The sequence below is a fragment of the Thermothelomyces thermophilus genome, chromosome 1 (genome assembly GCF_000226095.1).
Source record: "Thermothelomyces thermophilus ATCC 42464 chromosome 1, complete sequence".
Classification (NCBI taxonomy): Eukaryota; Fungi; Ascomycota; class Sordariomycetes; order Sordariales; family Chaetomiaceae; genus Thermothelomyces; species Thermothelomyces thermophilus.
In genome coordinates, this window is record NC_016472.1 from 680,635 (window position 1) to 707,398 (window position 26,764).

Below are 26,764 nucleotides of genomic sequence, written 5' to 3' on the forward strand. Positions count from 1 at the left end.
CCTCCTCTCACAACTCTTCCCTAACAGCCATCAACGCCTTGCCCAGCAGATTCAGCCCCCACCTCTTCCTCATGCTCTCCGCCTTGGCCGCGCTAAACCCGATCCCCCAGATCCGGTCCAGCGGGCTCGCCTCGACGATCTCCCTGTCCCCGGTCCGGAGCAGCAGCTCCCGGATGCTGACGCTCTCGCCGCCCTCGCCGTCCAAGTGCACCATCCACCATCCGTCCTCGGGATCGACGGGCCGCGTGAACTTGAGCAGGTTGCCGCGGCGCACAATCCCCTCGCGCCGCGCGTTCCACACTGCGTCCGAGAAGTTGGATACCTTCCGCCCCAGGGCCTTGACCTCTCGCGGGTCGGGGGTGGCCAGGATCTCCGCGCCCACGTCCAAGTCGGAGAAGAGGACGGCTTTTTGGTACATCATGTAGCTATTATTATTTGGGGCGGGGCATATTCAATGAGTGTTTACGTTCTTCCGAATTTGGGTTACGGGCCGGGGAGAAGGGGGGAAATATTTACTGCTCAGCGGTTGGGTAGATGATGGAGGGGTCCTTGTCGTCGCTGAAGGCGCACGGGTACCATTGGGAAAGGTAGCCCGCAGGATCTGATATGCGCCAAAAGTAGACTGGAGAGTCTGCCTCGCTCTTGGCTGTTGGGGACTGGGATTCTGCCGGAGGGCCAGTCTCGGGGCGGGCCACTCGAATTCGTTTGCTCTTTTGGTGTTGGGGCTTGGAGCGTTTAGGCGGCATGGCGACGGCGTCGAGACGTGATGAAAGAAAGGAGTGTAGAGAAAAACGCAAACAACGAGATACACGGGCTACATCTCTTCATTGTCTTAACCCATTTATGTGAACAATTGACGATGCTAAGACTCTATAAGTCGGAATGAATAACTGAACGAGCTGCGCCTGTCTTGGCATTGACTGGTTAGGAAATACTATGTAGATAGGCTTTGCCGATGACTCGAACGGGCTGTAGTGTTTCCTAGTATTCCCAAGTCTCTAGTATCTGCATTGGTTTCAAGGAAATTTGCGGAGGATGTTTTGTTCGGGGATGCCCTGGGAGCTCAACACGACGAAGGAAAGTGAAAAGAGCAAGAGGGAAAGCGCGACACAACGAACGCCAGTGAGAGTCAGGTAAAAGTACGGATACCGCTTTAGAACAAGCATTTAGCGTACTACAGAACTTGTAGCAGGAACCCTATATAACCCCTTTCTTGCTTACTCATTTAACACTCTCTGTTTCTTCTCTCTCGTAACACATACGGGAAAACGAGACAGTCTCTTTATAATAAATTCTCAACCAGCCTATTCGACTTCTTTTCCCTAACCTCATAGCCAACTCTCCCAGGCCTCATCTTCATTCTACCTCCTAAACACGTCACACACCCTATGCGCATGAGGACCTAGAGGGTATCAGAGTCTGATGGTCGCATCGGTTCGGCCATACGGACTCCGCATCTCTCCCAAGGCACATTCCTCAGCCTCTGCAAGCCACGAGGCCGCCTCTCTAGCGATATATGCCCTTGAGAAGAGGGGAAGGGTTGGAATACCTGTTTTCTAGACAGTCGGGACTGGGCGTCGTCGCTGCTGTCCCGTCATGGTCCCGTCGTTGTGTAGCCTACCCACCCTAGACAGTATCACGTTCCAAAGTCTTGCAGTCCGGCAACAGGGCGGTTGTCGGAACATGCCAGCGCGCATGCAAGCTGCCGAGATGTTCACGTCAGCGAGAACAGCACCCTCCATGATAAATCAAGCTGCATGAGGAAGGGCACCAGCGCGATCATCCCATACCCGATGCACGAAATCCACCACCAGATTCCGCGCCCGTTTGGGACGTTTTGAGGTCGACAGCAAGTGTTTTCGGAGCGCTTCTTTCAGCTCCCTCTCTGTCGGGGGCAGAGGTTCATATGCCACCGCTACCACGGTATGCTTAGCGCCATGTAGGTGGAAGCCAAAAAATAAGATGTCCGGGTTATATCTTGCCCGTGCGTCCACTGCCGTCATTGCGTTTACACCTGTATAAAACAATAAACGAGCTCGCCAATCCCCTCGAGCCAACAATATCCAATTCTTGCGGTCTTGCAGCGTTGCAGCAACCTAAAAGGGCAGCCTCTCAGCATGAGGCGCAGGGTTGCCCGCCGCTACGGAAACAAATCACAGGCGACGCCTGATACTACCGTGACCCTTTCCAAATCCTGGTTTCCCTCAACTCCGGGACTCGGAGCCGGAGCGAAAAAAATAGGCCGCTTGGAGCATGGCCCATCTTCACCGCCGTTCAAGTTTTTCCCGCATTCGGTTGCGATATGCAGCTTTGTCCCTCTTCTCTTCCTGTGTGCGATTCCAACTCACAGAAGGACAGGGGCAAGCAAACCAGTCTCCTCCCGTTCCTGGAAGACCCGTGGGGTTGATAATACAATGGTACCCGTTAATGAGGGTCCTTGCCACCAATTATCGTGCCCTGTTTTCTTACCGTCATGCCATTTCGGGCGCCCTGGCGTTCAAAGTCTCGGTTCTACACCGTCACTTCCACGCCGCACTCCTTCAGAGCACGGGGGTCGCAAATTTCGTTTCTCTGCTGACGCTCCCCGTGGCAGCGTGCGGCCACCACGTCGCTCTCGCTCGGGGGGGTTCGTGCCAGATGGGTCCGACGTCATGAGACTACCTGCTCGAAACTGGGGTCAGAGAACGCCAAACAAAACATACCTTTACTTGCCTATTATAGCTACCGATGCAATCAACATTCGTTTGTGTTTAGCTCCTTGGAACTTCCATTGCTGAGTCACCTCTGCAAGTTCGGGCAACAAACTTAGACGCGGCCAGCCGGCAGAGGTGGCTACACCGAGCTTGGCTTTCGGTCAGCCTTTTCACCTAACCTGGCTGTCTTCCAGTGGATGCGCAGCTTGGTGAGTTTTCGCCACAAGCTGAATCCAGCAGCAGTCTGCGCCGTCCGTGCCTCAGAGGTGAGACGTGGGCCCGAGTCTTTGGCTCTTGCGTCGACTGCTCTGGATTCAGAAGGTGAGGTGGCCCCCACGACCCATAGCCGACGTTGTGCGTGCTGACGCCTCACGTAGAAGAGCTATGGTAGTTGTGCGAGCAGAACTTGCGTCCCAGAGGCTTGCCGTGAGTTTGTGAGAGCCTAGTGACTCCACGACAGGCAGAGGTTTGTGCAACAGACGCGCAAACCAGACCTGAGGCAACTAGTTTCCAGTGGAGGATCTGGCTCGCCTATAACCTCATAGCTGTTGGTGGGCGACCTGAACGCGCTATCAGGCTCCCAACGCGCGGGAGCGAGCGAACTCGCCTATAACCCAACCATCAGCCTCTCTGTGCTTCATCAATCTTTGCAGTTTCGGCTCCAGACCTGCTTGGGATTCGGTCCATACGGACAGTGGCGGAAAGACCAAGCGCACGCGGGTGCCTGCCGTACTTTAGTGTTGTTGACCTTTCTCAGACGAATGCTCCTTCCCTGGAACTAACTGCGACTCCGTTAAAATCAACCACTAGGGAAGGAACGGGCTGCTGCCGGTGAGACCACCTGGCACCGCTGAAGGCAATTCACGTGGGAATTGAGGCGTCTTGTTTCACTTCCAAACTATCGACCGGCCAAGAATCGGACAAGCATCCAGAGAAACCAACCCGGTAACTGCACGCCGTCATCGAATTGCTGGAAACGTTCGTATGAGCCCCGAGGAGCAATAAAGACTACATTGTCCTCAACACACAACAGGACCCCCAGTACCAGCCAAGGCTAAATTGCGACCCGGCGCGATCGCCACCTCGAGGTGGTGTATGGCAATATAGTGCCGACCACAGTTCAAGATCGTGAAAGAAGGACCTCCCAGCACCGACGCAGCCAACGTTCTCGTGATGGCGTATCCCTACGACGCTGATGCTGCCAGCGGCCTTGTCCGGCCACCACTGCGCCAAGTCCTGGCAGGTCTGCATTACGCGTACCCGACCGTCGTCTTCGTCTACTACATGGCCACCTCCACCGTAGCCGTATGTACCTTGCAGACTAGGTCGTCAGATCCGGCTCACCCCCGTCGACGTCCCATCACTTGGCTGCTCGTCTCGGTCATAGCCACATACTTTGCCCAACTGCTCGCCCTGGGAATACAAGGAGCTGTCCGGCATGTCTTCCCATTCGCCGATCAGGATATTATCATTGGTCTCATGTCGTGCGCCCTGGTCTTTGGTGTCGTCGTTGCCGGGCTCTCAGACGCCGCTAACCCTGTCTGGTACCCGTACATCGGCTCGTTCGCGATAGCACTGGTGCTGGAGCCGGTCCTGGCAATATTGTCTCTGATGGTCCGGCCCGCAGGGTCACTCCGGTTCATTGACTTCTTCGATATCTCGGCTGTAGCCGTGCGGTACTTTGCAGTTCTCCTCGCCGTGGTACTCTATTTTGCAGGGAGCTGGGATCATAGGAAAGAGAAGGGCACCGATTCCGAACGCCAGAGCCTGCTCAAGTCAAACGGCCATGCCAGTCATGACTCCGACTCAGATGGCCAGAGCGATGGGACGCGCCAGAACGGATATGGATCCAACTCGGATTCCTCGGCCGACGGCAACCTGTCCTCTGACACGGACGAGGACGACAATCCTTATGAACGACGCCAGCGGCAAGCGAGCGAGCAGATGGAGAAGAGGCTTAAGGAGAAGGGAAACTGGGTGACATATGCGAAAAGTTTCATGGTACGTTAACCAGCTTTTCCCCCTCCCTCCCATCGCCGGTCTATAACCCTTACTGACTTAGTCGCTATAGATCTTCTTTCCCTACATCTGGCCGGTCAACCGCCGATCACTCCAAGTCCGTGTTTTCTTAGTGGGATTGTGCTTGCTAGCCATGAATTTCATAAATCTCCTGATCCCGCGCCAGCTCGGTATCATCATGGATGCCCTCGCGGGCACGAATGGAAGAAACCCCTGGAACGAGGTCCTCCTGTTTGCCGGCCTCAAGTTGGTGGCTTCGGAGGCTGGTCTCACGCTCTTGCGCCAATGGCTCTGGATCCCTGTCGAGTATTACTCCTTCGACGCTATCAGCACGGCGGCATACTCTCATGTTCTCAACCTGTCGTCTGACTTCCACGATTCCAAGAGCTCCTCCGACATTATGATGGCGATATCATGCGGTCAAAGTATCTCCAACATCCTCGAGTCGATATGCTTCAGGGCCGTCCCGATGCTCATCGACATGGTGGTTGCTTTTGTGTATCTCTCGGCGACCTTCGGTCCATACGAAGGGTTCATCACTATTGCGACCGCGACGACTTTCATGTACATTGCCACCCGAATGATTTCGGCACTCAAAACGGCCCGCAGAAACGAGGTCGGTGCTTGGTACAAGGAGCACTACGTGCGCCAGGCTGGGATCCAGGGTTGGTCAACCGTCGCCAGCTTCAACCAGATCGGCCACGAGGAGGATCGGTATTCGGTCGCGGTCAAGGACCGTGTGAATAAGACGCAAAAGGTTTATTTTGGCTACGTTCTGGCTTATGCGTTGCAGTTTCTGGTGCTTCTTTCCGGACTGCTGGCTGGCGCCTTTCTGGCCGTGTACCAGGTCACCCACGACGAAGCGACCCCGGGTGATTTTATTATGCTGCTGACATACTGGGCCCAACTGGTGGCTCCCCTCACTTTCTTCGCCGGTCTCGGCAAAAACATCTCGAGAGATCTCCTCCAGGCGGAGCAACTCCTCGAAATTCTGCAGACCAAACCAACCGTGCTCAGCAAGGAGGGAGCGCCGCCGCTGCACTTCAATAGTGGAGAGGTGCGCTTCGACCATGTCTATTTCTCGTACGACAACAAGAAGGAGATCTTGAAGGACATCAACTTCACCGCAACGCCCGGCATGACGGTCGCCTTTGTTGGTGCCACGGGCGCCGGCAAGTCGACCATACTCAAGCTTCTGGATAGGTTTTACGACGTCAGCAAAGGGTCAATCAAAATTGACGGGCAGGATATCCGGGATGTTGACCTCTACAGGTAGGTCGTAGCATTGTGAGGAACCTTCCTGGCTGTTGTGCTGACCTGCCGCAGTCTTCGGGCGCAGATTGGAGTGGTGCCACAAGCCCCTATTCTTTTCGATGACACGATCATGAACAATGTGCGCTACGCAAAGCTCACCGCAACGGACGAGGAGGTGTACGAGGCTTGCAAAGCCGCAAGCATCCACGAGCAGATCCTAACCTTTTCTGACGGTAAGATCTGTTCCCCCCACCTTGTTGGGTGACCTGAACTGATAAACAAAAGGCTACCAAACCAAGGTTGGCGAGCGCGGTGTCAAACTATCCGGCGGCGAGCTGCAACGGGTGGCGATAGCTCGGGCTATCTTGAAGAGGCCGTCGATCGTTTTGCTCGATGAGGCAACGAGCGCAGTCGACACGGAGACCGAGCAGAGGATCCAAGAGGCGCTGCGGACACTCTGCGAAGGCCGCACAACGTTCATCGTAGCGTACGTTTACGTTTGCGCACAGTCAGTGGCTTAACTAATTAATCATGGGCTCAGGCATCGCCTGTCAACTATAATGAACGCCGACCGCATCATCGTCGTCACCGGTGGGGAGATTGTGGAGCAGGGCAGCCACGAGGAGCTGATCCGGGCAGATGGAAAATATGCAGAACTGTGGTCGAAGCAGATCTTTGTCAAACCAAGGGACAAGGAGCTGTGCGAGGACGGCAAGCCCGCCACTAGGGGCCGAAAGACTCCCAATATTGTCAACGATCTCAGCGCCGAGGCTACAAGCTCGGAGCTTGCCAAAGTCAAATCAAACCCAACAACAAGCGGAAAGCCTAACGGACAGGTTAATGGGCACGCTGATGGTTCGGGGAGCACTGCCAAAGGCACGACAGCAGACAATCCCACGACGCCGGGGCCGAAAAAAGAGGTATGAGCGATAGAAACGCACCTTGTCAATGTATTATTATACGCACAAAAGAAGCTATAGAGATATTTGATATTGTGTGATATGACGCGGCATTCCCCAACATTAGATATGCTTGTCACGACCTGTATCTTCTCTAACCAGTTTAGACTTCCACACGAGCCCAACAGCTAAATCCCGGCGCACCGGCCTTTACGCCGCGATCATTGGCTGCTGCAGCCGCCGCCGCCGCCGCCACTCCGAGTCCGAACAAACACCGTCATTGCTCAAATATAGACGAATCCGTCGATAGCGGTGCGACAGCAGGCAGTTTGCCTCCATCCGTCTTCTTGCCCGTATCCGTATCCTCCACGCACTCTGATGTGCAGCAGTTTGGGTCTCATCAAGTTCACTTCTTTGCAGCGGCACCAGTCGTGATGGTCCCAGCGGCGACGTATGCTCATCACTCAGGAATAGGGATGGGTATGTTCCAAGCGGCGATGTTCTCTCACCAGCAATACATGGAACAAGCACAACCTTTGAAGCCTGCGGCACCAACGACACCGACAAGTGTAGTGGTGAAAAGGGCAAGGAAACTGGAGGAAGTTGGTTCTAGTTCTGTCAATGTTATTGATAGTCGCGAAGAAAATGATGACGGGTTTAGTTTGGGATATCGAGAGGGAAAGCGAGATAACGGTGTTAGCGCTTTCGAAGAAGAAGAACAAGAAGAAAGCCAATCCGATGGAACTATGGAACGGCGCCACGAACTCCAGGCAGAAGGGCCTATTGGCGATGAAGAGGGACGAAGCATCTCCATCGACGGCAGCCGAGACGGCTGGATGGGAGAGGCAGAAACTTTCAGGACTATGGAGGAACTGGACTGGGAAGAGCCAACAGAACTGGGCGGTGGAATGGAAGGGGGCCTAAGGTATCCCCGGTACTCGAGGAGGGCGCAGTCCAAGAGTGAGCCAGTGATGGCGGGTACGGTGAGACAGTCGTCGCTTCGGGAAAGGTTGTCGGAGTTTGGCTGTTGAGGGGGATCCTGTTTCGCTTGTATTATGCTTGATTCCTCCTCCTCCTCCTCCTCCTCCTCCTCCTCCCTTGGAATCTTATTCTTTCCTTGTGTCGCATTTGGCCATCATCATATGCGGCATGTTATTCTTGCTGCACTAGGTTAGTTTTACTGGTCTTTAGGTAGGGGTTTGCTATGCTAGGATTACCTCTCCCTCCCACTTCTTATTAGTCCCTTGTACTTTGGTTCCGAAACCGATTTCGTCTTCTTCACTGACCTATGGCTTGTATTGTGATTCCCGATACGCTGTGTGACATTAGATTCTTTTTGCGTACGTCTTCAAGATGGAGTTATGGAATGCCCAACAAGGTGGACTCGCTTTGGCAAGCAGGGTATAAATGGGAAGTGTAAAGTTAACTAGCACCGAATGCTATTCACCGTGTCGTCAGAACACAGATTACGCAAAGGTGCCGCACTTCTTCCGGCACAAGAGATGTGTTTCAGGCATCCGTTAGGTCCTAACATGATAAACCTGCCAGAGTCTGACGCAGGTCGGGTATCAAACGTATATCAAAAAAAAACCGAAAAGGAATTGCCGGACCGCCCGTCCACTCGCTGCCACTCCGGCTCCTTCCAACCCCGTGAACCAGACCTCCAGCACCATGTCATTAACTAGTATGTAGCCTCGTAATCATCCCGAGACAACCACAACCTCTCCCATCGTGGCACATGACCAGCCAGAGCTCATTCCTTCTCTTTCTTCTCCTCATCCATGAGCCTTTCCAAGAACTCGGCAATCGCCTCAAAATAGCCCTCCTCCACAACACTCGAGTTGTGGTCGCCTCCGGGGAGAGGTTTCCACACCTTTATGGGGGCTCTTGACAGGTCGTGGAGGCGCTTCATGTGAATGGGCCTAGGAATAAACTTCAGCATGTCCTGTCCAAGCTGCTGGGCTGGGCCGAGGACTTACGGTATGATTTCGTCCTGGAGCCCACTTAGGAAGAGCGTGGGCACCTTGATGCTCGGGATCAGGCTGTCGCTTGGCCAGACCTGATGGCAAAGGTAGGCGAGGTACTTGGCGGGGGGCATGATGGAGGGTATCAGCTTGCGCATGCTGAGGAAGGTGTTCTCGAGGATCAGGCCACTGATGTTTGCGGTGCTCTGGTTCTTGGCAACGAGACGGATGGCCACGGCGCCGCCCAGGCTCTGTCCGTACACGACAATCTTGTGGTCCCGCGTCTCGGCACGGTCACGGAGATAGTCGAGCGCCGTCTGGGCATCAATGTTCAGGCCGGCCTCGTCGGGCTCGCCCGTGGAGATGCCGTACCCGCGGTACTCGAGCATGAAGACGTTGCAGCCGGAAGCGGCTATCAACATGCGTGCAATGGGCAGGCGGTGGCCAATGTTGCCTGCGTTGCCGTGGAACATGAGAACCGTCAGTTTGGAATTGGGCCCTCCGCGGGGACCCCGGATATAAAAGGCCGACAGCTTCTCGCCATCGTTGGTCGGAATGATCAGCTCTTCGTAGTCTCTGAAGTTGTACTGGCTCGGGCGGGGAACGTCGGTGCGGGCATTGGGCGGGACATTAGAAGGGTAAATCAGCGCTCTGTGGATAAGATTGGCGTTAGTGAAAGGGGGACCAGGCGGAAGCGCGGAAGCGGTCGCCACGGGGGAAGCGGCAGGGCTGGGAAGTCACTTTTGCTTGAAGTAGAGCAGGGCCGTCAAGACCGCAGCGATCCCCTAGGTAACCGACGAGCAATTAGCCGTTGTCCCTCATATTAACTGCGAGCCGACGCCGCGGAAAACAAGAGGGTCGCTGAACTTGCCCCCTGAATCAGTCGGCGCGGTTGGTGGCGCAGCCATTCAGGCACTGGGCGGGATACGCAGAGGTGTCGGGGCATACAGTAGAAGCTATCGCAGGCAAGCGCATATAGCCTGCTGCACTGCTCATCAGCGAGACAGTCTGCTCCAGGAAAGACTTCGTGGCCGACGGGTCGGTCATGGCGCGCGCAGAAAGGCAGGCAGATGAGGTGACGCGCTGGAAGAAAAGGGCGGTATGAAGACGGAATGGTATCCGGCAGGTTATTAGTGGCCGAGTGGAGGGGCTCCGGCCAGGGATCGGAAGTAAGAAACGAGCACCCAGGATAGCGCACGCAATAGGCAGGCGATAATTCACGTTTAAGCTACCTAGTCCGGAAGACTTGCAGGCAGGCATGCCAGACGGCAGATGCGAACAGGGGAAAGGAGAGTGCTGGCCCCTTCCAAGAAAGCCTAAAATGCGGAGCCAACTGCCAAGCTTTCCCAATACGGAATCCTCACACTCTTAGTGGAAAATCGGGAAGTCAGGTACCCGCGCGCAAGGTTCGTAGCGCGAGTGAAGCAGTAAACAGCAGGACGCCGATTCGTGAGGTCCTGGCCACTTGCAGGGAAGGCCTGCATCTGGGGAAGATGAGAAGAAGAGTACCATAGTAGATGTGGGGATTGGAATGCAGGTCAAAATAATATCCTCTCCGCAAAGTAGCAGCATGAAGGAAATGCGGCAAGAATGACTTTACTGCGTGCGGTAGTGTACTCACTAACGCCCGAGGTGCTTACCAACCGCGCGGATCGGCCAATGCCTAGCCAATCGCTGACACTGCTACGTCTTGCTTCTCCAGGTATTATGGGCGTGCCGGGCTTGATCAAACTGATCCGGGGTATTTCGCTCTGCCAGGACGGGGTAGCGGGCCTGGCAGACTCGCGATCGAGATCGACGATGGTTCGATCACCTGCCCAGGCGTGGTCTTGTGGCCTTGTCGGGGAAAGTTTAGATCAAGATGTACGGAGTATGTGCATACAATATACACTGAACATACAGTACCTACCGAGTATTACTGACGCAAAACGCGCTCAGATGGTCATCGCAGGACGATACGGAGAGTCAACACTCTGAACCTGTGCATTTCTTTTTTTTTTTTTTTTTTTTTTTTTGAGTACCTTCGAGCGTTTGCTACGCTCTGCAATTCTCCTTTAGTACCTGACGTACGACATACGCCACTGGGTATATACACACTACTTTTGGATCCGTCCTCATCCCTCGCGCGCGCAAGAGCCGGCTCTGGCATTGGACAGTGCCACGTTCATGCACTCCGTCACCGAATCGGGGCCCATCACACGAGTTCCGTGCCCGGTCCAAGGTAGGTAGGCTGTATTCGTGCGAACATCACATACGTTGGGTCTATGCAGGAACATTGACCAGTCGGCTGAAAGCTGTCGCGCGAGCTCTGAAACAGAAGACAGGACACGGAGGGCAAGTTGCAACACCCAGCGAGCCCGCATTGACACAGCTCAGGGACCCGCGAATAGCAGTGTGAGAAGGCTGCCGCAGGAGATATCCCAAAGAATATACTTGCAGTAGATTAGCCGCTGCTGAGACGCTCTACACCTCCTCCAGGATTCTGAATCCTAGCGTGGTACGTGGGTCCTGCGCCAAAAAAGCCACTGGCGGCAAGTACCGCGCTAGGATTCAGAATCCTGGAGGAGGTGTAGAAGCTTCCGGAAGTGGTGATTCGCCCTTCTGCTTGAGTCGTGGCCGGTTACTGGGTTAGCGCCACAAATATGACGAAAGGGCAACTTGCATTCAGGGGTATAGTAGGATGCACATACAGTATGTAAGGTACCTGCATACGTACATACCTTCCCTACATTGGTGCGATTCACACGAAGGCAGGTGCTTAGGTGTATTCGGTCTAGTAGCTAAAAAAATCCAATGCCTGGTTGATTAGGTACTAAGGCAGATATCGAATAACATTAGGCTTGTATTTCCCATCTCAGCCGTGTTTCGCAAAGTGACCTGATTCCCCATCTGACAAGGCAGAATGTGGCCATGACAGACTTCACCAACGCGGGGCGCCGGCATTGGCTTCATTTTTAGAAGTGGGAATGGGACCGCGCTCTTGCTTGTCTTCTGACCAACCGAGCGCGCGCCTCAGGTCGGGTTTCGTGTCCAGGATCGCGTTTTGCACCTTCCCACCCTTTGACCGGTTTGTGGCCTCTTATTGGTTGCCTTCTAAAATCTGATGCACGAATTGGTGTTTGGGATGCCCCCGCATGGCTTCCCGCTCTGGCGGGCGCGACCGGGGCCGGGCGATCGATGGGAGGGGTTCTTGTGGCTCGTGAACGACGAGGCCCGGCAGCTGCCCTGGAGCAGTGGAGCCCTCGCCCTGCATCGGCGCCCAAAATCTCCAAAAACATCTCGAGCCTCAACTTTTTTTTTTCCGTGGGTGGCATGCTTGAAAAATCTGCCGGTCACCAAACCCTCCACCTACTGAACACCAGACGGGAAACGGCCGATTTTCAGATCCGCAGTAGAGAGCTAGTTAGAGAGCTCCTGCACGTCGTTGGTCTCTCCGCGGTCGCTTGCATCGCTGCTCGTCAGCTCCTCCGAATTCATTCGTGCCCAAAGGCGCAGCAGCCCCATATCCCTGGTCAAGGTCGAGCTCTGTGCCGCCCATCCCACCTAAACCTGACGAGCTCCATCCGGGTCGACATTCGTTGTCCAGCTACCATCATCACGCTCCGGCTCTCAGAAGCCTCAGAAGCCTGGCAACGTACCTAACTTGACGATTGGCCAAACTGGACCTTCAAACCCGGCATCTGCTCCGTACTCCATACACTATCTGAACACTGGGCTGTGTGAAGCCAATTCTTGGCAGTCATTGTTGACAACAGCGCGCGTCACTTGCCGCATCCGGCGCTGCCAATTGGGACAGACCCGAAGTTTGGACGAACCATACCGTCATCATGGTGTCTTTCTCGTGCGAGGTGGGTAATATTTTTATTCCATTATGCGCGTAAAGGGCGTCGACGAGCAGAAGGGCTCCTTTTCTCTCGTACGAGCGACTCTGGGCAGTTGATCAGAGACAAGCGCATTCTTGGGAGTCGCGCCATCAGTTCAAGCCATTAAACCCCCCTCCACCCTCCACGCCCCTCCGTGGTCTGGTGGTCTGTCCCGCACCACCCCCCATGACCATACCGGAGGGTGAAGACAATACTAACTGGCATCACACACCACACCTTTACCTGCACACCACGCGTGGGAGTCACGGCTAGCGGCCCACCCCCCCGGCACAACCACCCTCCATCTGCACACCCTTTCCGGTTTTGATCAAACCGATCCTCATTTCCTCGAGTCTCCCGTCACTCTTCCCCTGCCGCCCTCTCTCCTCATTTTCTTGTCTCACGATAACACCCTCAAGCATATCACCTGGCCCCGCCAAGAAGACCAACCTTTCTGACAACTGTCTAACCATCGTCCGTGGGGATCTATATAGGCGTGCGGTGACGTCCTCACCAAGAAGAAGCTAGACCAGCACCGAAACCGCTGCCGCGGCGCTACTTTCACCTGCATCGATTGCATGGTGTACTTTCCGGGCACGGAATACCGTTCGCACACGGTAGGACGAGATCGTTGTCGGTCCCTTGTGTGCTGGCTCCGCTAACTGGCGACCAGAGTTGTATATCTGAAGCGCAGAAATATCAAGGCGCCCTCTACCGCGACAAGAAGAACAAGGGTCAACCTGCGCAGGCAACTCATCAGAATCAAAGCAATCAGAGCAATCAGAGCAGCAGCAATACGAATCCGAACGCTATGGTCCAGGCAGCCTATGTTGAAGACGTCGCGGAGGATCGGGACTCCTGGCGCAACTACGAACAGCGCAGCGACGACGACAACCATTGCATCGCTGATCCTCCCCCGGAGGCACCGACTCCTCCCTCGGCCCTCGAGACTGCCCAGGCGCAAGCCAATGTCAATGTCTTCGACTTCCTTGTGACCAACCCGACACCAACCGCGTCCCATGTGTCTCTCCCCGCCACTGCGCCCGCCCAACTAAGCGAGGATACGCAACTGGTTCGCTTTGATCCGGAAGCAAATGGTATGGCTGAGACTCCGGGGGATGCCAATGCGATGGTGCAGTACGGCACCGGCCCGGTGCCATCCAAGTTTGAGACGCCTGCACCGAAAGCAGCGCGAAAAAAAGTGAAGGATGGCGACAGGGATGCCAAGAAGGACAAGAAGCGAAAGAGGTTACACATCGAGACCGACCACGTCATGACGGACGCGCCACCTGTGCTGCACTCTGGGTTGACGGGGGGCTTAAACCGCTTGATGTCAAGGCCCACGGTCTTCCCGCCGTCGCCAGACTACTCGGGAGGTGACGTTGCCGAGACACCAGCCAGCCCGCTCAAGAAGAGCAAATCGAAACATCACAAGTCCAGCCGGACCGGCGAGTCGCTTGGCAACAGCCTGATGGCTATGATTGCCGCGGGGTCCAAACCCAAATCCTCCTCGAAAAAGCGCACCAAGTCAAAGTCAAGTTCGACACCGTCGAAAAAGAAGAAAGGCAGTTCTAAGTCTCTGGAGGCCCCGAAAGAACCGAAGCTCCTCGAGTTCAGGCCAGTGGCTAAAGACAGCAAGGACGAGGGCGGCACCATGGTCGTGTACAAGCCGCCGGCCGAACATTTTCTCAGCTTTGTGACCAAGGGCCCTGAAAGTGAGCGCGGGTGCAGCGTCAACAAGGCGCTCAAGCGGTACCACCGCGAGAGAAGCGCGTCGGGTACGTCAGTCAGCAAATTAGTGAAGGAAAAGGAACTATGGAAGTCGTTGCGGATGAGGAGAAACGATCGGGGTGAGATAGTGTTGTTCAGTCTCGACAGCTAAGTCCTCGAATCTCTCCTCGAGCTTCAGTGACGAGAAGGGACTGTGCATTCTAAGAAGGGCATAAATATCAGTGGTCGGTGGGGTGCGATTACATTGGGCTTGGTGTTAATGACGGCATGTGGCATGTTCAAATGTCCCTTTGTTCTTTCCAGCTTCTTCTCATGATACCTCTGGCGGTTGTACCTGGGACATGTTTGGGCATATATGGGCATGAGGCTTGCTTGCTTCGGCTTTTGGTTTCCTTCGAGTCTCGATGTGTGAAGTCGCAGACTCGCCTTCGATGTTTGTTTGCTCGTAATTTTTTTCCTTTCACGATTTGGAAACCCTTTCTTCTACTTGACTATCTGCTTCATGGCCGTTTGGGACTGGGATACGGAGGATACCCAACTCAACTTGGGCAGACTTTGTTATTTTGGTGCCCAAGGTGCCTGGAGGTCATTGCCGCTGGGAGATTTGGTTTCATTTTCTGAATGAGTTTCGCAGCGGCCGTCGATTTGTGCCGCTGTTGTTGTTTACTTGACTTGGCCGGGGGGCAACAACTCCTTTGTTGTCTTGTTGTTTGGCTAGTTATTGCATGTACATGTACTGTACACTACAAGCTACCGCCACGAGCAAGGTTGCGCCAAGTTAGTTAATTCCTATCTGCTTCGTTTCGTTTTGTTTTCGCGGTCCAACCTCGCCGTCTTGATGTGCCACTAGAGTACCGTACCGCTCGAATTTCATCTGCTGTCCGCTATGTTAATCAGGATGTGGTCGGAGCTGCTTCCCAGCCATGATATATCGACAATGAAGCGATTGTTCATGCAACAAGCGATTCCACATTCCATACAGTCTACACAATACTGCAGCAGGCCCGTTCTATGCAGCCCGCAAAGGCAAGATATGCTGTACCATCGCTTCTCTCCTGCACAATGGGCACTCGGGCTTCTCTCTCACCCAGTCCCCGATACATGCCCAGCAGAACACATGGCCACACTGTGTTGCGGCCGGATCCTTCAACTCCTCCAAACACAGCGTGCACTTCCTCTGCTGGGCCCCCTTGATCCACCCCATGACCTTGTCGCTCGTCCCCAGGTCGTACCTCGCCCGGCCGGCCTTGAGCACAGGCGTATGCGCCATGGCCCCGATCTCACCCAAACTCCTCTGCGACGAACTCCCGCCGCCGCCGCCGCCGCCGCCCAGCAGTTCATTGTTACTCGTAAACGCGTGCTCGTCCAACGAAACGTCGACGTTCGTGCCGGGCCCGAACGCCGTCCTCTCCCTGAAGCCGTCCTCCCCGTCTTCTTCTTCTTCTCCTCCTCCTCCTGCCACCGAACCGGAAGACAGCTGCTCCCGAACGTGCAGCCACGCCCTCACGGCCATCTGCACGACCAGTAGCACCCCGAGCACCTCGTACCCCGCCCTCCCTCCGTTGCCGCCGCCGTGTTGCGGGGAGTGGTGGTGGCGGTTGTGGTCGTCGTCGACCACCCTGCCGGCGCGCGTGGTGAAGACGTAGCGCAGGCCCCAGACCCACTTGGACAGCTCGTAGTAGGCGCCGGTGAAGTAGAAGACGGCCAGGGTGGCGGCGCGGAAGTGCGCGCCGCTCGTCAGCGGGGTCAGGTGCGTGAGCAGGTAGCGCAGCACGCGGTACTCGGTGATGCCGCCGCCGCCGCCCCTGCCCCCCCTGCCGCTGCCGGACTTCGTCCCCGTCTGCTGCCGGCGCCGGGAGAGCGTCGCGAGGCGGGACTGCAGGCGCTTGCGGATCGCCGAGCGCACGCTCGGCAGGGCGCGCGACGCCAGGTGCGGGAGCACGATGGCCGTCAGTATGTACCCCGCGCGCCGCGGCAGGGAGGGGAGGAGCGGGCCGCCGTCGCCGCCGCCGCCGAGACCGTTCTCATAGATGTGATCGTCGGCGGCTTTGGACGAAGAGGAGGCGAAAAGCTTGGACGGGGCCTCCTCGACTTGGACCAGGTCGCAGTATTCCTCGCCCAGGGTGCGGTTGCCGAGGAGGGTGGTCAGGCAGAGGTAGAGGGCGGCGGCGAAGGTGCGGGTCTCGGCTGCCCAGGCGTGGGCCGAGCGGGCGCCGCGCAGGCGGCGGTGGAGGTCGCTGAGCCGGTTGGCGAGGACGCCCTGGAAGTAGGCGTCCTTCTGGTGGGCGCGGATGATGTCGGGCGCGGCGGCGTAGGGGTATGGGGAGGAGGTGAGTGGCGGAGGGGGGCGCGCTGGTGGTGGTTGGGTAGCCATTGTTGAACCAGATCTTTGAGAATTGGGGGGGATTAAAAGAGAAACAATAAGAGAAGAAGAAGAGGAGGAGGAGGAAGCAAACAGCGAAAGAAGTCAAGATGGAGAGCCCGTGGTTCGTGAGTCTGCGCGGTGTGATGGTTGATGCGACCAGCGCATGCGCATGCAGTCGAAGGCTCGGCCCCTGCAGATGAATTCCAGTGCTCGGCAAGCAGCTGCAAGCTGAACCTCGGGATAACTAGTGTACGGATTGCAGGGATTATCTCGATCCGCGATGGTTGCAGCGCAGAGCTGCCCACTTCGGTTCGGTTACCGCACACTGACACTACACTAGTATCTTCCACGGTACGGAGTCTGTACTGTACGTAATCCGTACCTGAAATTAACGTTACTTGGTAGGCGGGCACGGCGGGGTCAAGCAGCAAAGGCAGGCGGGTCTGACGTCGTTCCTTGAATTCCCCAACGTAATTTACAGGGGCAAGTGCGAAGTAACCTACAGGGGCACACGCAATAACCAAAGCCCGAGGACGCAGGTCGTTCCCGTCCTGGGCTTCGAACATGTTTTTGACTTCCAAACTTTTTTTTCCCGACCTTCCTCAACACGCGTTGCTTTACGACGCCCACCACGTCGCCGCTCGTCGCCGGCACCGTGTCCGATGACGCTGGCAGGCCCAATTCCCACACACAATGGACGGTGATCCCGCAGTCGAGTCCGGGCTCGACTCGTTCAGTTTGACCTTTCCCCTGCCTTACCGGGTCGCCTTTATCATCATCTTGGGTACGCACTTTTTCCCCTTTATTCTCCGTTTTTCTCCGTTCTGCGAGAAACACGGGTTTTCCTGACTGCCGCAGCCGTCTGGGGATGGGGCGTAAACCTCCACTTCCTCTACCGCCGCCGCATCGACGTGCCGGCCCTGATCCGCTATCCCGGTCGCTCGAGCCCGGCGCAGATAACGCATCACCAGTCCACCTATCGCCTCGCCTCCTTCCTCTCCCTGACCTCGGCCGCCTCTATCCTTACCTTCTGGCTCTTCACCCGTCGTGATCCCCGCCGCGTCATCGACTACGACTGGCTGCCCATGACCAACCTGCTCGTGGTCGCCGTTCTCTTCTGCGTCCCCCTCCGCCGATTCTCTCTCCCGCACGCCGGCCGCGGCCGTCTACTACAAACGTTGCGCCGCATCAGCGTCGGGGGCTTCGCCGAGGCCAAGGACGGCAAATTCGGCGATATCATACTGGCCGATGTGCTGACGAGCTACGCCAAGGTCCTGGCCGACCTGTTCGTGTGCGTGTGCATGTTCCTCTTCGGCGGCCGCGACGGCTCCGGCTCCGCAACCGCCCGCCCCGACCGCGGCTGCGGCGGTGCCGTGCTCGTGCCGCTCATCATGGCCCTGCCCAGCGCCATCCGCCTGCGCCAGTGCCTGATCGAGTTTGTGCGCGTGCGCCGCGCCCCCTACCGGGAAGCCACCGGCTGGGGCGGGCAGCACTTGGCCAACGCGGCCAAGTACTCGACCGCCTTTCCGGTGATCGTGCTCGGGGCCATGCTGCGAGCTCGCGAGGGCGGGTCCCCTGGCCTGTTCAGGGCGTGGGTCGCCGCTTCTCTGCTCAACTCGCTGTACAGTTTCTACTGGGACGTGGCCAAAGACTGGGACCTGACCCTCTTCTCGAAGGACCGCGACTTGCCCGATCATCCGTATGGCCTGCGGAGGACGTTGCTGGTGCACCGCCCGGGCGTTTACTACGCAGTTATCGTGATGGACCTGGTGCTGCGGTGCACCTGGATGATCAAGCTTAGCCCGCGAATGGACCAGTTCAGCGATTTTGAGAGCTCCATCTTCCTCATCCAGTTCCTGGAGGTGTTTCGGCGTTGGGTGTGGATATTCTTCCGGGTTGAAACGGAGTGGATCCGGACCTCGGTGACGAGCCTGGGCCACGATGACATGGTGTTGCTGGATGATTACCAGGGAAACAAGTACGAGGATGAGGACTAAACGGCTGTTTCGGGGCGTTTTAGGAGACGGTTGTTTGGTTTTGCGTTTTGCAACTTGGAGAGGCCTATCTGGATATTATGTCCATCTACGTGTGCATTGAAAGGGCGTTGGAGCAACGGTAGAGGTACGGAGCAGGATATTCTGTTAACTTTTGGGTTATAGACTGATGATTCTACGCTATAGAACATAACGGTCTCAAGGGCCTTCTCTGTGTTGCGTGTTCTTCCGAGTACAGCTCATGGCGAAACGTTGGCTCTCTGGTATCTTGCCATCATCAAGGCAGCGGCTGTTTTGTTTGCCAGTCACAGCATTGGTCCATTGTCGAAGCCCAGTACCTCATGTCGCCGCAGACGAGCTGGAACAAAGGCGCACTCTGTCTCGAGGCAAGAAACCACTTTGATGCGCAGAGCAACACAAAGCAAAAGACCAGCCTCTCATGCCGTCAAAGATGCGGCAGTCTTTGTCCTATCTGGGAACCAAACCGGAGTTCTCGCCAATATGGGCGGATCAGATTGAATCTTCCGCGTTAAGGCGATCGCTACTATAATCATTTCGGCCAGCTATACAACTGAGAACTCGGACTGGCGTAATATTTGCAATCGCTCCTGCGTCATCCCTCGACGTGACGACCGACATGTCTCCGCCACAAACGGTTGGTATCTCCAGCTCGACACTGGGACGGTCGAGACCAAATTTACGTACCCAACGGTCACTGCCGCCTCCACCTCCCGAAGAGATTGCGAGGCACGAGAAGAGAGCCTTGCCGCCGCTACCGTCCCGACGAAATTCCGTGCTCTCAGCTTTCAGCAAGGAGGTGGATGAGGCTCTGGCCACCCCCGAGCCCGTGGTCAGTCCTGACGATGGTAGTACTATCCATCTCATATTCTGCGATGAGACTTTGCCAGGTGACGCGCATGCTGAGATTAGCTGCCAAGCAGACACATGCCTAGACAAGAGCCGGCACAGGGAGGACCTCAGAATCGATACTGAGCTTGTCCGCAGCGTCGAGTCTGACACGCCTACTTTCCCACACCCACAGTCGAAGCTACAGCTGCACGGCGGAGTCTCCCCCCTGAGCGACGACAGTGGCGACTACAGCCCCGGGGAACCCAGAACTGCAGTTTCCGATGTGGATGGCGATGTAGAGGGTTACGGTTGGAGTCTCTCTTCAGGGGTGGCTTGGGATTACCTGGGCTCTAGCTTCTCTCATCGACGCAGCATAAGGTCGTCCGCCATCCCGAGTCCCCTGCGTGTCGCGAAGCCTCCAAAACCCAGTAGCACCCCCGAAGGGGAATTGTCGGGATTCTCCACGTACGATGGACACTCTTCCCGGCTTGTGCCCTCGCCTCGAATCGAGAACGAACGGGGAGGTTTGTGGAGGGACACAGCTAGCACCAAGTCCACCCTAGATATGAACCTTGAAACGGCTAAAGAGCTGTCTCAAGGGGACTGCTGGGCTGCACAGCAAGCACAAAGCACCAAACAAGCACACGTCGCTGCACTGCAGGTGCCCCAGGCGAAAAGAGCAAGTCATGCTAGTGACCATCACCGCCTCGGGGTTAAACACCTCCCTCCTCCCCAACACCGTGTCCATCGCCAGCCGGAGCACTCCCCCAACCCAAGACCGTCGTGGAGCACCGAACAACTGGGACCCGCTTGGCGGCCAACCACTGTCCACGACACCCCCGGCGCAGTAAATGCAAGCACATTCGGCGGCCGCCTCCCGCAGCAGCAGCAGAAGTCAGTCTTGCCGTCTCCCTCCCCAAGCTCCTCAGGGCCCCGTAGCAGATTTAGCTGGGACTCGGACACCTCTCCGCACGACGCCGTCGGCAGCCCTGAGACTGGCGGGTCCATTTCCATATCCACGGGCAGCAACGATATGACCGGTGATGCACGCTCCAACACGAGCGCCCGCCACCATCACCGCCGTCACAGCAGCGGTATCATGACCAAGGTCTTCCGCCGCACCTCATCGAGCTGCTTGACAACGCCCCCGCCACCACCATCACCGCAACCAAACAGCATCTCCCAACATCAACAGCAGCAGCAGCAGCAACAACAACAACAACAGCTCCCTTCATGCCACTTCCATCCTCAACATGATGGGGCCCAGCAGCCCTCCAGAGCGAGCCAGCATCGCTTCCAACATCCAGGCCCGAGCCCGGCGGTGCTCAAGACAAAGTCGTCCATGTCGGCGCTCGTGACCAAGACGGCCGACCTCGTCGACGCCGCAGCCGAGTTCTGGAACAGGAGCGCGGCCAGCATCATGGACGGCACACTCGGCGGCGGGAAGAGGCGGAAGCGGAAGCTAAAGAGCAGTATTCGGGTGTTGGGGGACGGGGGGCAGTTGTTGGCTCCCAAGTCATCTTGATGATAGCCCTACTTGCTGCGATTCCGGCCGTTTAATGTAAAGTGGGGGATTGCAAAATGAAAAAGAAAAGAATGGAGAAGGCTTATCCCAGCATTAACGAGCAAGTTTCCGACGGGAGCGAGATATGAGGGTAACACGCATTTAATTCATTCAAGGGACCGAGCTCTGAAACGTTCCTGGCGGGCGATCGAATATCTAGAAGCAACCGGGATAGAAAAATTCAACTGGACCATTGTGTCTGGGATCAATGAGCCGCGTAGCGTACATAACCTGGCTTTTTTTTTTTTTTTTTTTTGAGTCATTGTCAAGCGGCTGGCGACTCGAAGCAGAGATGGATTAGGTAGTCACATCGTAGTGCTGTTACCAAAAAGTTGTTGCCTAACTGAGATATCCCAATGACCGAGAGGCATTCGGCTTACACAGAATTACTTACCTATCTGAGCGCGTTAGTGCGCACTAGCAAAGTGAAAGCACCATCAGAGACCTGACGTCAGTGCTGGGACTCCCTTCCCCCTTCCCCAGAATGCACCCCGCACACCGGCCGAGGTTCCGGCACCGCTACCCTGGCCCCCCCGCAGGCGACACCCGACCCAGCCGACTGTGCAGCCGCGCGCCTTCCGCAATCGGTGTCTCTAACTGTGTAGGTACAGTTATCATCCGCAGCTATCCGGGCTCACGGCAACTGCACCTCATCCCATTCGAAACCTGGAAGATGAGGGCACCTCCCGTTGCCGAGGAGCAGCCGCCGGTACATGCACAAGTTGGCTCGCCAGAGTACCAGGAAGAAGCCGAGACTGCCACTCACAGTATTCAGAGCATCCAGAGTATTAATCATCAAGACTCTTCGGCATCCGACACGGTTCTTCAGCCGCCCGCCGAATTGATTGACGAAAAGGCCAACAGCGAAGATAGTGACGAAGACGAAGGCGAAGACCTTGAAGGGGCCACAGACAAGGACGAGGGGTCGTACTACTGGAATGCATCGACCATGGCACCGCTGAATGCAGCATCGGCGGTCAGTACCTACCGCGTCTCATGACCTAACTCCCTTCCCTCACACTCCGATCCTCCTCAATCGTTTTCCGTTGGTCAAGGGCAACCTGAACCCCCAGCTCATGCGCACCAAGGCCGCCATTGCCCGTCTGAGGGCCTACAAGCCACCGCCCTTTCCGCTCTGGGACCGCCTCCCGCTCAGTCGCCGCGCCGCCGTCTTGATGCTCCTGTACGCCGACCGCCGCGGCGACCTGCGCGTCGTCATCACCATGCGCGCCGCCAGCCTGCGCAGCTTCTCGGGTTTGTATTCCCCAGTCCATCCGTCTTCCCCATCTGCTCCCCATCTCCTCGATGGCTGAAAGGCTGTTGTTACTGACATCCACTAGGCCACGCCGCCCTTCCGGGAGGCAAAGCTGACACCCTCCAAGAAACGCCATGTACGTCCGAGGTCCCTTTTTGTTGTCGTTCTTTCTTTCGTATCTAAAAAACCTTCTTCTACATACCGATCCCTTCTCTGACATTAGCCCAGACCAAATTGCCCGCCGCGAGGCCTGGGAAGAGATCGGCCTCCCCCTCGACGACTCTAAACTGCCACCGCCTTTTCGCATTGAACACCTCTGCTATCTGCCCATGAACCTTGCCCGCACAGAGATCGTCGTTCGCCCGTGTGTCGCTCTCCTCCACACGGGCGACACCACGGTTATCAACCCAGCCCCAGCCACTAACCGCTCGAGTTCCTCTTCTTCCTCTTCCTCCCTCTCCAGTTCCACCCCCGCCGCCGCCCGGTCCTCGCCCACGGTGGACGAATCTCTCATTCCACGCCTGGATGCCAAGGAAGTAGCCGCCGTATTCTCGGCGCCCTTCCACAACTTCTTGCGCGCAACCGATGAAGTGCCCCCGTCCAAGTCGGGCAGGAAGAAACTGCCCCCGGGACCGTGGTACGAAGGCAGCTGGACGACGTGGCACGACTCACAGTGGCGCATGCACTTCTTTTACGTCCCCGTCACTGACCAGATGGTGGTCAAGCCCCGCGTGCGGGAGGGCGGGTTAGCCGCGCTGTCGGAGCACGAGGCGGACGATCACCGGGACGGGCGCGGCGGCAGCAACAAGGACAACGACAACAACAAAGGATTGGAAAGGTATAAGGTCTGGGGAATGACGGCGCGAATCTTGGTCGATGCGGCGACGGTGGCCTACGGCGAGGAGCCCGAGTTCGAGCACAACCAGCACTTTGGGGACGAGGCCCTGATCGAGAAGCTCGCGCGAGAGGGGAGGTTGGGCGAAAAGAAACGCACGGGCAGCCTCCTGGTCTCGGAAGATCTGAAGAAGGTGCGGGAGGCGGTTCAGGAGGCCGGGGAGAGAGGAAAAGAAACGGAAAAGGGGAAGGGGGAGGCGAGCAAGATGTGAGCCTATATAATGCGGAAACGTGTTGGATATGAGTGCTAGATTTGCCCCTCCCTGGCTTAATAGACGGAGGATGATAGATAACAGGCGGTCTGTGGTCAGAACAAAGTTAGGGTGGGGTGTGGTTCTGCCTCCTCATCCCCTTCTCTGTAGATGGCCAATGCTGACGCTGCCCCGCCCATCAATGGCAGGCAGTCTCCTTGGTCACGGCAGTCTTCCCGCCAAACAGCAAATAGCCCAGCCCGGCGCCGACCGAGACAGCAATCATGACCCATCCGTTGTAGGTCATGAAGATGAGCCTGCCCTCTCTCGTTCAGCGAACCCATTTCTCATACCTTGTCCAGACCCGGACGGACAGACAGACAACCAAGGGCAGAGCGGACTCACATGATCATGAAGGCGTAAAAGTTCTGGATGCCATACAAGATGGCCTTGACAACGTGGGCCCGCCACGCGATCTGCTCCCGGTTCTGGCCTGCACCCAGCGACGACAGAAATGGGGCTCTCTCAGTAGCTGATTCCTCAGAGTACCGCGGTGACGGCGACGGGGACGGGGATCGGGGGTATCGGGGGGCTCAAATCCGGGTTTCCGATTCATTTTAGCCGAGAGGCCCAAGTCCAATGTTGGGTATGTACCAGATGTGTATGTGCCCGCGCAACTGACGATGGGAAAAAAAGGGGGGGGGGCTGGGGAGGAAGGAAAGAGGAGAGGGATGGGAAAAGAAAGAAAGAAAGAAAACGAAAACTCACGCGGCGCCGTGTCGACCCTCCTCGCCAGCACGGCCTCGTACCGCCGGATGCCCTCGCGCAGGGCCTCGTAGCCGGCGCAGATGGCTACTATGGCGACCAGCGAGACGACCAGGCCAAAGGGGGACGTGATGTGCCACTGGCGGAAGACGACGCACAGGTCGGTCGTGTCCCAGGTGAAGAGCATCTGCTTGGGGGGGTGAGCAAGGCGTTTCTGCCTGAAAAGAGAGAAAGGGAGAGAGAGAGGGGAAACAAAACGGTGGAAAGAAAGGGCGGCAGAAGGGGAGGGTTTAATTTTCTACTGACATTCATTTTGCACATGGGGCCTCCGTCGCCGCCGTGACCGCCGCCCATGTCGCCGTGGCCGGAGTGGGCTGATTGATCCATCATGAGGTGGTGTTCCTGGTGGTCGTGGGATGAATGGTCCATGGTGGTGGAGCGCTATATCGACCTAATCAGGTACGGATGTTCATATACATTCGAAAGATGGATATCCGTTCATAACATCCGACAGATTCGCTTCGAGCACGCGCGCGAAAGGGAGAGGGGGGTTTTAGAACAAACGATGGATGTTCTATTGTGAGAGACAGAGACGCGATAAAAGAAAAACTACATAAGGATCACGGGTGTATTGGTGCAAGATGTCAGGTTTGGAGTTCGCGCGGCTCAACGGCAAACGAGACTGGCGCGCGTGGTGTTGGCGCTTTGTTTCAGACGGATGTCGGGTAATCCGAAGACTTACGGATACACACACCTACTTTGGTAGATGACAAGACACGCTCGGCCCCCCCCCCCCCCCCAAACGGGAACGCACGGGGCGAATTTCAGGCCCCGCGCTGCAGCAGTGGTCCCTGCAGGGGCTTTGCCGCTTCGCCTTAAATGCGGAATAGCTTCGCAACGCCGCCGCAGTCAAAAAATGGTAGGTGGGGTCGGCTATCCACGGGGCATGAAACAGATAAGAGACTGGCACAGTTTCGACGACGGCATGATCTGAAAGGGCTCAAAAAGTGTTGGCGGATCGAATGTGCCGCATGTCACGCTCGAGGTGGATTTTTCCGAGCGACGTTATCTTCTGCTTTTTTTTTCCTTTTTTTTTCAGGTCTAGTAGCCACCGAGAAATCGTTGATACAACCGTCTCGAGAGTCAACCGCCGGGTTATCGCCGTAGGTTAACTACTACTTAGTTAATAATCAGCGGGGCAAAGTCCCTCTCAGTCAGACCATCCATCTACTTCGACACTAGACTTACCCAATTGACTCAAGTCGCATCTGTCCATCATATATATAACTCATTCAAGATTACTATTACGAAACTCTTCATGGTCAGTTCCAAAAACAAGCGCATACCGACAAGACGGATCTTCTTCTCCCAGCTGAGCCAAGATGCTTGCACCACCCGTGAACCTGCCAAAGTGGTAAGTGCAAACATTTAACTGCTGGCCAATCTGGAACCGAGTTTCAAGACAAACAACTTCCCGGACTCTATGAGCTAACCTGCGGTCCAGGCTTGAAGAGAACTCCCACTTACTCAAGCCGCCCATCAATAACTACTGCGTCTACAATGGCGATTTCACCGTCATGGTAACGTTTTCATTCTCTTCTCTTCTCTTTTTCTCCCTCCCTCTTTCCAACCCCACCCAATGGTCTCCTTCCTCTCCCCCCTTTCCCGCTTTCCCGCTTTCCCGCTTCCTGACAAGAGATGATGGGGTCGCGAGGTGAAAAAAAATAAAGATCGTAGGCGGCCCGAACGCGCGCACGGACTACCACATCAACGAGACGCCCGAGTGGTTCTACCAGTACAAGGGCGCGATGCTGCTCAAGGTGGTGGACGAGGGCGGCGAGTTCCGCGACATCGTGATCGGCGAGGGCGACATGTTCCTGCTGCCGGCGGGGACGCCGCACAACCCGGTCCGGTTCGCCGACACGGTCGGCCTCGTGCTCGAGCAGCGCCGGCCCCCCGGATCCCTCGACCGCATGCGCTGGTACTGCCCCGCCTGCCGCGCCGTCGTCCACGAGGCCGCCTTCCACTGCACCGACCTCGGCACCCAGATCAAGGACGCCGTCGAGCGCTTCCGCCAGGACGAGGACGCCAGGCGCTGCAAGAGCTGCGGCCAGCTTGCCGACTGGCGCCCCGAGCCCGGCTCCGTCCGGAACCCGAACCTCGAGTGACAAAAAGAAAGTATGAGTATGTATGTACTGAATGTAGTACGTATGTATATACGAACTCGGGCGGGGCGGACTGCTCTCTCTCTCTCTCTGGTTATCCAATGCATGTGCATACATGTCCATGTGTACATACCTACCAATCATTTGCGTCTGTGGTCACACCCACTACCTAGACTCTTCGTCTGCGAGACGCTTCTTTCTGTCTTGATGTTTCACTTTCGGCGCAGGTGAGGTGGGGGCTGCATGGCCGGGAACGGTGCTGGTGCTAGTTTGCTTGTATGTATATAATAGATGCGGGA

General features: G+C 56.4%; 11 protein-coding genes across 11 annotated transcripts; 7 read left to right on the forward strand and 4 right to left on the reverse strand.

The window, feature by feature from the left end:
- Window positions 1-7: 7 nt before the first annotated feature.
- On the reverse strand, window positions 8-746 carry MYCTH_2122038 (uncharacterized protein; the record flags this gene model as incomplete). The annotated part of the gene is made up of 2 exons (XM_003658397.1): window positions 8-425; window positions 517-746. 2 exons carry the CDS (start codon window positions 744-746, stop codon window positions 8-10), a joined length of 648 nt encoding a protein of 215 aa, XP_003658445.1.
- Window positions 747-3,267: 2,521 nt separating this feature from the next.
- Window positions 3,268-6,379, forward strand: MYCTH_2294223 (uncharacterized protein). Its single transcript, XM_003658398.1, has 3 exons — window positions 3,268-4,694; window positions 4,765-5,984; window positions 6,039-6,379. Exons 1-3 carry the CDS (start codon window positions 3,867-3,869, stop codon window positions 6,229-6,231), a joined length of 2,241 nt encoding a protein of 746 aa, XP_003658446.1. The 5' UTR covers window positions 3,268-3,866; the 3' UTR covers window positions 6,232-6,379.
- On the forward strand, window positions 6,380-7,108 carry MYCTH_2294224 (uncharacterized protein). The gene has a single exon (XM_003658399.1). The coding sequence runs from the start codon at window positions 6,527-6,529 to the stop codon at window positions 6,890-6,892; it is 366 nt and encodes a 121-aa protein (XP_003658447.1). The 5' UTR covers window positions 6,380-6,526; the 3' UTR covers window positions 6,893-7,108.
- Window positions 7,109-8,584: 1,476 nt separating this feature from the next.
- On the reverse strand, window positions 8,585-10,092 carry MYCTH_2294226 (uncharacterized protein). Its single transcript, XM_003658400.1, has 4 exons — window positions 9,778-10,092; window positions 9,571-9,614; window positions 8,845-9,480; window positions 8,585-8,787 (listed from the first exon to the last, which is right to left on the reverse strand). Exons 1-4 carry the CDS (start codon window positions 9,874-9,876, stop codon window positions 8,619-8,621), a joined length of 948 nt encoding a protein of 315 aa, XP_003658448.1. The 5' UTR covers window positions 9,877-10,092; the 3' UTR covers window positions 8,585-8,618.
- A 2,590-nt stretch (window positions 10,093-12,682) lies between these two features.
- Window positions 12,683-14,586, forward strand: MYCTH_2294230 (uncharacterized protein). The gene is made up of 2 exons (XM_003658401.1): window positions 12,683-13,309; window positions 13,366-14,586. Exons 1-2 carry the CDS (start codon window positions 13,271-13,273, stop codon window positions 14,572-14,574), a joined length of 1,248 nt encoding a protein of 415 aa, XP_003658449.1. The 5' UTR covers window positions 12,683-13,270; the 3' UTR covers window positions 14,575-14,586.
- Window positions 14,587-15,321: 735 nt separating this feature from the next.
- On the reverse strand, window positions 15,322-16,998 carry MYCTH_2294231 (uncharacterized protein). Its single transcript, XM_003658402.1, has one exon. The coding sequence runs from the start codon at window positions 16,795-16,797 to the stop codon at window positions 15,433-15,435; it is 1,365 nt and encodes a 454-aa protein (XP_003658450.1). The 5' UTR covers window positions 16,798-16,998; the 3' UTR covers window positions 15,322-15,432.
- A 319-nt stretch (window positions 16,999-17,317) lies between these two features.
- On the forward strand, window positions 17,318-18,875 carry MYCTH_2294232 (uncharacterized protein). Its single transcript, XM_003658403.1, has 2 exons — window positions 17,318-17,572; window positions 17,647-18,875. Exons 1-2 carry the CDS (start codon window positions 17,482-17,484, stop codon window positions 18,783-18,785), a joined length of 1,230 nt encoding a protein of 409 aa, XP_003658451.1. The 5' UTR covers window positions 17,318-17,481; the 3' UTR covers window positions 18,786-18,875.
- Window positions 18,876-19,302: 427 nt separating this feature from the next.
- On the forward strand, window positions 19,303-21,428 carry MYCTH_2294233 (uncharacterized protein). The gene has a single exon (XM_003658404.1). The coding sequence runs from the start codon at window positions 19,420-19,422 to the stop codon at window positions 21,154-21,156; it is 1,737 nt and encodes a 578-aa protein (XP_003658452.1). The 5' UTR covers window positions 19,303-19,419; the 3' UTR covers window positions 21,157-21,428.
- Window positions 21,429-21,773: 345 nt separating this feature from the next.
- MYCTH_2294236 (uncharacterized protein) lies at window positions 21,774-23,698 on the forward strand. The gene is made up of 4 exons (XM_003658405.1): window positions 21,774-22,171; window positions 22,284-22,449; window positions 22,536-22,586; window positions 22,679-23,698. The coding sequence occupies exons 1-4, from the start codon at window positions 21,869-21,871 to the stop codon at window positions 23,554-23,556; spliced, it is 1,398 nt and encodes a 465-aa protein (XP_003658453.1). The 5' UTR covers window positions 21,774-21,868; the 3' UTR covers window positions 23,557-23,698.
- On the reverse strand, window positions 23,646-25,011 carry MYCTH_2294238 (uncharacterized protein). Its single transcript, XM_003658406.1, has 4 exons — window positions 24,607-25,011; window positions 24,304-24,487; window positions 23,941-24,127; window positions 23,646-23,852 (listed from the first exon to the last, which is right to left on the reverse strand). The coding sequence occupies exons 1-4, from the start codon at window positions 24,727-24,729 to the stop codon at window positions 23,735-23,737; spliced, it is 612 nt and encodes a 203-aa protein (XP_003658454.1). The 5' UTR covers window positions 24,730-25,011; the 3' UTR covers window positions 23,646-23,734.
- A 770-nt stretch (window positions 25,012-25,781) lies between these two features.
- MYCTH_2294240 (uncharacterized protein) lies at window positions 25,782-26,722 on the forward strand. The gene is made up of 2 exons (XM_003658407.1): window positions 25,782-25,880; window positions 26,031-26,722. The coding sequence occupies exons 1-2, from the start codon at window positions 25,878-25,880 to the stop codon at window positions 26,466-26,468; spliced, it is 441 nt and encodes a 146-aa protein (XP_003658455.1). The 5' UTR covers window positions 25,782-25,877; the 3' UTR covers window positions 26,469-26,722.
- Window positions 26,723-26,764: the final 42 nt, after the last annotated feature.

Coding starts and splice junctions, on each gene's coding strand:
- MYCTH_2294223 (XM_003658398.1), top strand. CDS start 3,867: ATGGCGTATCCCTACGACGCTGATGCTGCCAGCGGCCTTGTCCGGCCA. Junction 4,695..4,764: donor CATATGCGAAAAGTTTCATG/GTACGTTAACCA, acceptor TAGTCGCTATAG/ATCTTCTTTCCCTACATCTG. Junction 5,985..6,038: donor CGGGATGTTGACCTCTACAG/GTAGGTCGTAGC, acceptor GACCTGCCGCAG/TCTTCGGGCGCAGATTGGAG.
- MYCTH_2294224 (XM_003658399.1), top strand. CDS start 6,527: ATGAACGCCGACCGCATCATCGTCGTCACCGGTGGGGAGATTGTGGAG.
- MYCTH_2294226 (XM_003658400.1), bottom strand. CDS start 9,876: ATGACCGACCCGTCGGCCACGAAGTCTTTCCTGGAGCAGACTGTCTCG. Junction 9,481..9,570: donor CTGCTCTACTTCAAGCAAAA/GTGACTTCCCAG, acceptor TCTTATCCACAG/AGCGCTGATTTACCCTTCTA. Junction 8,788..8,844: donor CTCCAGGACGAAATCATACC/GTAAGTCCTCGG, acceptor GTTTATTCCTAG/GCCCATTCACATGAAGCGCC.
- MYCTH_2294230 (XM_003658401.1), top strand. CDS start 13,271: ATGGTGTACTTTCCGGGCACGGAATACCGTTCGCACACG. Junction 13,310..13,365: donor CGGAATACCGTTCGCACACG/GTAGGACGAGAT, acceptor ACTGGCGACCAG/AGTTGTATATCTGAAGCGCA.
- MYCTH_2294231 (XM_003658402.1), bottom strand. CDS start 16,797: ATGGCTACCCAACCACCACCAGCGCGCCCCCCTCCGCCACTCACCTCC.
- MYCTH_2294232 (XM_003658403.1), top strand. CDS start 17,482: ATGGACGGTGATCCCGCAGTCGAGTCCGGGCTCGACTCGTTCAGTTTG. Junction 17,573..17,646: donor CGCCTTTATCATCATCTTGG/GTACGCACTTTT, acceptor TGACTGCCGCAG/CCGTCTGGGGATGGGGCGTA.
- MYCTH_2294233 (XM_003658404.1), top strand. CDS start 19,420: ATGTCTCCGCCACAAACGGTTGGTATCTCCAGCTCGACACTGGGACGG.
- MYCTH_2294236 (XM_003658405.1), top strand. CDS start 21,869: ATGAGGGCACCTCCCGTTGCCGAGGAGCAGCCGCCGGTACATGCACAA. Junction 22,450..22,535: donor CAGCCTGCGCAGCTTCTCGG/GTTTGTATTCCC, acceptor GACATCCACTAG/GCCACGCCGCCCTTCCGGGA. Junction 22,587..22,678: donor CACCCTCCAAGAAACGCCAT/GTACGTCCGAGG, acceptor ACATTAGCCCAG/ACCAAATTGCCCGCCGCGAG.
- MYCTH_2294238 (XM_003658406.1), bottom strand. CDS start 24,729: ATGGACCATTCATCCCACGACCACCAGGAACACCACCTCATGATGGAT. Junction 24,488..24,606: donor GCCCCATGTGCAAAATGAAT/GTCAGTAGAAAA, acceptor CCCCCCAAGCAG/ATGCTCTTCACCTGGGACAC. Junction 24,128..24,303: donor GAGGGTCGACACGGCGCCGC/GTGAGTTTTCGT, acceptor CCCGGATTTGAG/CCCCCCGATACCCCCGATCC.